The 8,436-nt window shown below is 49.6% G+C and overlaps 1 protein-coding gene across 1 annotated transcript; it reads left to right on the plus strand.

Annotated features, from left to right (window-relative positions):
• The first annotated feature begins 5,512 nt into the window (after positions 1-5,512).
• On the plus strand, positions 5,513-8,436 carry LOC109315214 (5-hydroxytryptamine receptor 3A-like). The gene is made up of 3 exons (XM_019542811.1): positions 5,513-5,718; positions 6,940-7,100; positions 8,212-8,436. The coding sequence occupies exons 1-3, from the start codon at positions 5,709-5,711 to the stop codon at positions 8,434-8,436; spliced, it is 396 nt and encodes a 131-aa protein (XP_019398356.1). The 5' UTR covers positions 5,513-5,708.

The following is an 8,436-nucleotide window of genomic DNA, read 5'->3' on the forward strand; positions in this document are numbered from 1 at the left end:
GGCCGGTGATGCCAGCACTGGAGTCCGACAGCTTTCCTGGAGAGCAGGCGCCTTGCGGGACGAGCTAGGGACCCCCTGCGCGCCAGGAGGAGACGAGCCCGAGCGACACCTGTGGAGACCCCGCTGCGAGCGCCCACCTCTCCCGGAGCAAAACAAGGGGGAAGGGAGCGAGGCCCCCAGCCCCTGGCACCACTAGATACCCCCACTGCAGTCCTAGTGGGGCACGCGTGGGAGCCGGGCCGGCTGCGTTTGCCAGGCAACACGCTTGAAAGGGCAGCGAAGGCGCTCCGACACCAACCAGCGGGTTTGAGGCAGAGTCGACCTCGTCGGAAGAGGCTCCTAACACCCCAGAGCTCTTGTTCCACCCTTTTTCGGTTCATGGCCTAATCATGTTGGCTTTGTAGTGTCCTTAACGAATGCTGTTTGGGCACCTGAGGCAGAGGACTGGGCCGGCAGGGCCCTTGCACCCAAAGCCTAGGAGCTGCACAGTGAAAGCAGGGAGATGCCGGGGCTCAGTCCTACGCATTACAGAAAGAGGTGCTGAATGGCAGATACAAGAGGGGGATCAACTCTCAGCACCGAAGGCCAGGTAATTTTCTTACCAGGAAAGAAGCCTAAGCTACCCCAGCCAAGTTGCCCCAGCAAAGACACTTGTGCAGCCCCTTTAAGGCGGTGGAACAGACTGCAGGCCTGGTAGCGGGCGCTCGGACAGCGCTTGCACAGGACGCAGATCGGAGCCGAGCGAGGGGGAAGCACGGCCGGAGGCGCTCTGCTCTGGGCTACCAGAATCGACGGGCGACTTGATGTGCGAGAGCCATGGCTGCCAGGTGACTGATGACGCCAGGCCTGCGCAGGTTGTCTGAAGACGGATGCACTGGCTGAAACACCCACAGTATAACTGCATTGACCCAGATGGGCTCAGGGCTGAAACCAAATCACCTCTCATAAGAGGACGCACAAGTGCCCTCCTGAAGCCAGCGGTCACAACAAGCGAGTCCTGCCTCCGGTTCCCCAGCCACTCCCAGGACTGATGGGGTTGCCCATCTTCTCCAGAAGTCGAGCTGATCACTACCTTCCCCTCCCCACCGCACACAGGAGGACAGAATGGCTGCTCTGCGAGGCCAGCTCAAGCCCTCCTTCCAGGCATAAGTAATACCAGCCCAAACATCAGCAGGTCCCTCGAAGACATCACACAGCCACGCATTCATCACCTCTCACAGCAGGACAGGTTCGGACCCAACAGCTCTCGGAGCCGTCCATCCACCTTGGAATTACCATGCTCCTTTCAGTCCCGGGGTCAACCACCACCAGCAGCGCACAAAAAAACCTCCCTTCACCCATTCACAGGAGTGGTTCTGCAAGAGGGATCCCTCCTCCCCATGCAAGTGCAGCGTTTCATCTCTCCTGCAAGCCCTAGCCCTGCTGAGCTCCTTCTCATGCAGTCAGCCCCTCTTGTTCAAGGCCTCCACCTGCCCTGACTGAGCTTGTTCTTGCCCTTTACCTTTAGGCATCCACACAAGCCGTCTACCCATGCACTCGGACCAGCAGATTTCTCCAAGCAACTCTCAGGAGGTCTCTGCTGCTCCCTCTTTCTCCATTGCAGCCTGGGTTGCTACATAGGCAGCAACCAGGTGCTGCCTATCAGATCCCATCAGGCCTATTTGATGTATAAAATTAAAGCAGGTCCCATCAGGATGCAACAAACCATCCACCTTTGATCGGGATCCATCCCTTCCTGCCTGTCACCTTCCAGCTTCTATCCATTTTAAGGAGCCCAACCACAGTAGAGAGTGTAAGGAGTAGAAGTGCTTCTTTTGGTTATTATTATTTTTAGAATTGAAGAAATGTCCTAAGAGGAAATGAAGAAAACCCACAAGGATTTTCACCTTCTAAAGTAGGAGTAGGAAAGATGGTTATGAGGGATGTTATTGCCTCCCTGCAGTATGGCCTGACTGGAGCGAGAAGAGGGAGAGCATGGAGTCATCTACATCGTAGTTTCTCAACCTGTGGTATGTATACCCCTAGGGGTATGCGAGACCCAGGCAGGGGGACATGGGTACCCCAATACTCCCTCTCTCTCTCGCCCCTTCCTCCACTCAAACCTATGGCAAAAAATTTGGTGCGCAGCGCATTGTGCAGCGCTTTAAACTCCCCAGCAATAATTTGGCATGCCACACTTTGCACGGCACTGGGTTCAGCCCTCCTAGCTTTGGCCAACATCACCTCTAGCCCAGGTACGTACTTGAGTTGGGCACCCCTGGTGTAAAAGCTGGCAACCCTACTACCCACACCAAAGCAGACATCTGTCATATCCCGGCCTTGTATACACAGCCCCTCTTCCAACATATGGCACACACCAGTTTGTAAAGATAAAATCCCCTGGAAAGTTGAGCATTGGGGTACTTTATTCAACTTTTCAGAAGTTAGGGGGTACTTGCTACTTAAAAGGTTGAGAAACACTGATCTACATAATGTTAGATCCACCAGGCAGAAAGATGGGGATGGAGTGAACGTGCAAAAGGCTGAACGCTTTAGAAAACTGAGATGTTCTCCAACTGGGGCACTCATTCCCCCTTCCCCAAGCATCCTAGCTATGGGAGTGAGGTCAGGGAAAAATCTTGTCCTTCATATACTGCATCTAGGTCTAAACTCTGCATAAGCATGCCCATGATTAGACCCAAGATTTGGGCTCTCGGTAGCTAAAGCTTTTAACATTTCCTTTTAGTGGAGCTGACCCTTCCCTCGTTATCTCCACAACTTGTTTTGAAAACAAATTCCATCATCAAATCAAATTACGCTTACTGTAACGTTAATCAAGGCTGATCCCAAGAGCCAGCGGATTGCAAATCCATTATCAATTAATTCTTCATAAAAAAAAAATTAAGCCTTCAATTACACAAACTTCCTCCTTTCACAGATAAATATCAAATCAGCAGCCACACATCATCCTGTATCCACTCAAAATGAGCTGTAACATCAACGGTGCCATTGGGCTGATGTGTTAGGGAAAGGGGGAAGATGTGGGAAACCTTTATAGCTATTCTTACTTTGTCCATGGCAAGTGGTAAGTTAAAGCTTAGTTATTCTGTAGTAGAAGGATTAAGGGTGACACTGTCACTAATGAAGTGCAAGGGAACCTAGGTCCCCTGGTGGTTTTTCTACCATTTACAGATCCCAGCCCATCACCCTTTGCTGTAAGTCTACCTGCTGAGTCTTTCCTGACTTGAGGGGTTTGGGTTTGGATGTAACCATCTCTTTGATTCTCACAGGGACGGCTGCAGAGCAAAACTGTACATACTACGATGTTGTTAAATACCTGAATTTCCCTTCTTACAATAAACACCTCCTCTATACAATACCCAAGAAGAACTGGGAAGATCCCCTGGAACTGAAGATGGATTTTTCCCTGGTTTCCATTCTCGCGGTGGTAAGCAAAGAAACCTCTTCCTATTGTGACCCTTTATGGTGGGGAAACCCTAGGGGCTGGAATCACCGAGGCAGCGGATGATCTGAAAGAGCCTGCTTCTTTTTGTCATTTATACTACTGCAAATCAGGAGTATCTCTGTGGAAGGTACAGGCATGAAATGGATGTGTGCTGGAGCAAAATCGTGCCCTGAGCTTTTCTCTGGCTTTGTAGCTGTGTGGAAGAGCCGTGTTTGCTGGAGGAGCCCAGGTCCAAAACCAGGTGTCCGGTCCATACAGAAAAGAAGGCCTGCTTAAAATCTTCAGGCACGTTAAATAGCCTCTACCACATCCAAGCCTAGAGCCTTGTTCATTTGTACAGGCTTGACAATGCAAAACAGTCTTCAGCCTGGTTTTTAATTACAGTTTAGTCGGGTTTGCTTTGCTCTGGCAACGCAAGGCAACTGTAAAGCAGCCAGGGCATAGGGTTGGGATTTCAGCTGCATTTACCTCCTCATTTTTACCTGTAAAGGGAAGTGTTTTATGGGAGAGACTGTAGCCTTTGCTTAGCCTGGGTGAAGGGGCCCACAGCCTTAGCTAGTGTAGTGCTGCAGCCAACATGGGCTTGCGGGGCTGGTTTGTCTTGCGGCTCCCGATCGGACTCTGCAGACTGTTTCCTTGAGTCGTGTTGCTCTTGCCCCACCCCTAGTTTACTGCTCTGGATCATCTCCCAGCACAGATCAAGTCTGTTGGGCACCTACATCGTCCCGCCAGTGACTCTTACCCTCCCGGTTTGAGGGCCAAGGTGCATGTTATTGTCCTGATCTGATTCTCTGTTATTTGTAACCCCAGTGGTGCAAGATGGTCACCGGACAGCCTCCAAGCTCCAGGCAAACGTGCTACTGAAATGCTGCTAAACTTCCTCCTCATTTTGTTTCTCTAGGCTGAAAAACTGCAGACTGTCACTTTTTATTTCTTACTGACCTTGGTAAGATTCCACTAGAGATTTTATCTGCAAAATAAGCCATCGCCCAGGTACGGTAAGTCCAGAAATCAGTTCTTTTCTCTGGCTTTCCTCTCCCCTAGAGGTGGAAGAATGCCTTGGTGACTTGGAAACCCCAGGATTTCTGCGGGATCTCCAAAATCGTTCTGCCAGAGGATACGTTCTGGTCCCCACATATCTTCATTTTTGAACAGTAAGATGCTCCTTGGTTTACTCAGACGTGCTTCCTTAAGAGGAACCCAAAAAGACACATTGATGGCACGACTGCAGACTATGGGTCTAACTAAGCCCAGTGATAATAAAAGGTTTCGCAGGCTGCAGGGACGGGGGGAAGAACTAAAAATCGAACCTGATTTGGTGCTCTAGTGAGAAAATGCCTGCCTAACTAAACATAGAAGCCAGTGGGATCCCCGCTAGTCTTTGAGGGAGCAAACGCAAGCTATAGAGTAAGCATTTGGCGGCTAGTCAAAGGAGAGAGCCTCTAGCAGCACGTGTTGTCACGGTCCATTATGGTAGTCAAGGAGAAGCCTGATATGTCAGGAGGATACTTGGCATGGTCCCATAATGGTTAACGAATCTTTAATCAGAAACTAAAATCAAAGACGCGGGGCCTGATTCTGCTCTTCCTGTGGTGGAAATCGGGAGCAGTTCAACTGACACAAACTGAATTGCACCAGACAGCCACCGACACACAGGGATCCGGCCAACAGACCTGGTCCCAATGGGGCATGCGGTTCACAGGTCTCCAAGCCTCTTCGCTGTCTCATAAACCAAAGTAACGGAAAGCAGAAAATGATTTGCATAGCAATGAGCTGCGTTGATTTGGCTGCTTTTCAAGTTGGTGTTCAGAGATGCTTCCCAGTCCCAGACAGTCTACACCTGCTGCTTTTTCCCTCTTCCACTGCCTCCCTTGTCTTCTCCACCCCGTCTCCCAGTTGCCATTTGTTGGGGGTGGGGGTTATGTTTTAAATCTCTCATTGTTCTTGCCCATCACTTCCCCCTCCCTGCTCAAACCTTTTAGTAAAATGCACTGACCCTCCCAAGGGAACCAAACAGTGAATTTGCAAATGAACTATCTAGGCTTTGCCAGAGGCATCATGTGGTTTTCATCTTGGTTGTTGCTGAATCATTGATTTCTTCAGAGTGGATAAAGAGAAATCAAGCATCATACCCTATCTATCCATCACTCACAATGGGATTGTTAGGACCAGGCAGCCCCACCAGGTCACGATAACGTGCAGCTTGAAAATCCACAAATTCCCATTCGATGCTCAGACCTGCAACATCAGCATAACCACGTTCATGTACACAGGTAATCTTACAAACTATCCTTGCTTTCTGGTTTTTATTAGTTGGCCTGTACCTGCTGGCCATCACTGGAGCCAGGTTATGGACAACTGCAACGTGTCCCTTTTATCAATATTATCCCTTTAAAAGAGAAGATGATGTGAAATACGGGGGAAACGGGCCTTAACAGGGGTGGCCAATCTGTGGCAAGGGTGCCAGAAGTGGCACGGGCAGCCTCTTTGTGTGGCACGTGGCAGATCGGGGAGGGGACAGACAGCACAGCAGCAGCTGGGGCTGGAAGCAGAAGGTGGATCAGGCAGGGGGCACAGATTAGGGAGCAGAAAATAGAGCAGCAGATCAGGAAGAAGAGTGGGATTGGAGTGGCGCTTGGGGAGGGCGTGGGGCCAACTTGTGGTGTGCCTGCCAAAAAGGTTGGCCCCACCAGCTGGGCGATAACATGATGGTTCCCATAGGAATATCCCACGGACCCATCTCTGGAATGAATGAAGATTTGCTCCCACACAGGAGCATTCCCAGGAGTAGTCCTACTTAGTCAACTGGCTAACAACACCAGGTTTGGTCTTTACAATGTAACGCAGAATCACAGGGACCAAGTGAAGGCTGGAGCAGCAGAGGTGTGACTCTGTGCCCAGCAGGACAGTTTACAGCAGCGGGGGTTGCCAAAGGGGAAGAAGATTCAGGGGAAACTTCCAGATCCGGTTTGGGACTGCTGCTTGTCTTTTTTTTTTTAATCCCAAAGTTGTCATAGAAAAAAGGGCGGTAATGATTTTTAGAGCCACCGATCCTTGCTTGCCTACCACAGGTTTTTGTTTAACAAGACGTATTCTTTGATTTCGGGTTCAGTTGAAAAAATCAATTGGCTCCATGAACAGTGAAAAACGTTTCATGATATTCATAGAGTTGAAGACCAGCCGAGAGCATCGGTCTTGGCTTTCGCGCGTCACAGGCCAATGTTTCACCCAGTAGATCTGGGCTGAACACAAGACCTTGTGCTCGGCTAAAGCACATCTTCCAGGAAGGCGTCCCATCTGGCCACCCCTAATTTACGCTTAGGTGAGGCCCAAGCCCAGTACTCACCTAAGTACCCAGTACCACTCGGCTCATTTGCTCTGTGGGACTTTCTCTCTTTTCTTGTTCTGAAGGTGGGGGACTGATCCAACCTCTCTAGCACCGAGAAGGGAAACCGCTTTGAAACACCTTGTCTTCACTTTCTTTCCACAAACAGTAAGAGACATTATAATCAACCCCGGTCAGACGGAGGAGGACCTAAATAGTAAGAGCCAGCTTTATTTCCAGACCGATGGAGAATGGAAGCCTCTGACCATAAAGATAAGAGAACACAAAGTCATCGAGCGGGAAGAGACGTTTGGTGTGATTGTTTACGAGGTGCCACTTTATTTCACATGCTATTATTATATCCGCTTTGTAGAACTGATCCTTTTTTAGCGCACGAACCCTGCCATGTCCCAAAGCCAAAATCGTGAGCTGAGCATAACGTAGTCAACAGCAAAGTGCTCGTCTTGCTGTGAAACTAAATAACACATTCCCCTACCAAGCGACGAGTTTGATCAAGCAGCTTTGGATAGTTTAATGATATGTTTTTGTATGTGTGGGAGAGAAGTTGTAGTCCCTTGAGCCCAAGAGTTAGTACCCCTGTCTTGGCAATTGTGCAAGAGTCAAACCTAAAAATAGAAGAATCTGCTAGCAATTCAAAGTTGCCTACACCTAACCGAGGCATCGCAAACCTTGTCACTTCGGCAGACTTCCACCATAGGTGCTTCTTATGCTCCAGCCTGACTCTAGAGCTTTGCAGATCATGCAAGCCACTATTTTTTTTTTCCTTGGGCGTCATCAATTCTGCAAAGATCTTAGGGAGGAAATAAGCAACTCCCATGTAACGGAGACAGCAGCTGTGAGAGCAGGCTCACAAAGCAACTCAAGGAGCCAGGGGCCCTGCCACAACCCCAGTTCTTCACACTGCTGGAATTAATGGGGTGGAAGGCAGATATTCAGAAAGAGATGGGCCTTATGGTTATACTGTCAGTGGCTATGTTGCAAGCAGACTGTGCTTGCAAGTCTTTGGATTCCCCTAGCAACTAATTGGCAATGGCATGGTGTTTCATGGGCATGCGTGGGGATGGAGGAAACCACAAGCAAACAGTAAAAATAGGTAGAACATAAGAGCAACCCCAAAGGAAGGGAATGAGAAGGGAGGGTGGGGAGGAATTAGCCAGTGGAGCAGGGGAACAGGAGTTGGGGTTAAAGCGTAGACAAAGTAGATCATGAAGATCAACAAAGAAGGAACTGAGGGCATATAGTGACAGGGATTCATTTGGGAGCACGCAAAGGCACAAGAAAGCAGACAGAGGGCAGAAAGACATAGCCTTGCCTGTTCCCTCCTTCAAGTACCCCAGCCCCTGACCACAGCTGGAAAGCCCCGTCTCGCACGAAACCCCCATTCCCTTCTCACCTGGATTGTATTCCTCCTTTCCAACAGATATTCATGCAGCGACAACCCCTTTACTACGTTGTGAACCTGATCCTCCCTACGTGCATGCTGTACCTGTTGGATATGGCTCTCCTTTTTGGGCCCAGTTCTCATGGAGAAAAGATCGGCTTCCAGATCTCGCTCATCCTGGGGATTTCCATGTTAGCTGTGATTCTGAATGACATTCTTCCAACTTCCTCTGAGAGCCTGCCCATAATAGGTACCTGTTTTTAA

The sequence above is a fragment of the Crocodylus porosus genome, unplaced genomic scaffold (assembly GCF_001723895.1).
Source record: "Crocodylus porosus isolate Cpor-Errol unplaced genomic scaffold, CroPor_comp1, whole genome shotgun sequence".
Classification (NCBI taxonomy): Eukaryota; Metazoa; Chordata; order Crocodylia; family Crocodylidae; genus Crocodylus; species Crocodylus porosus.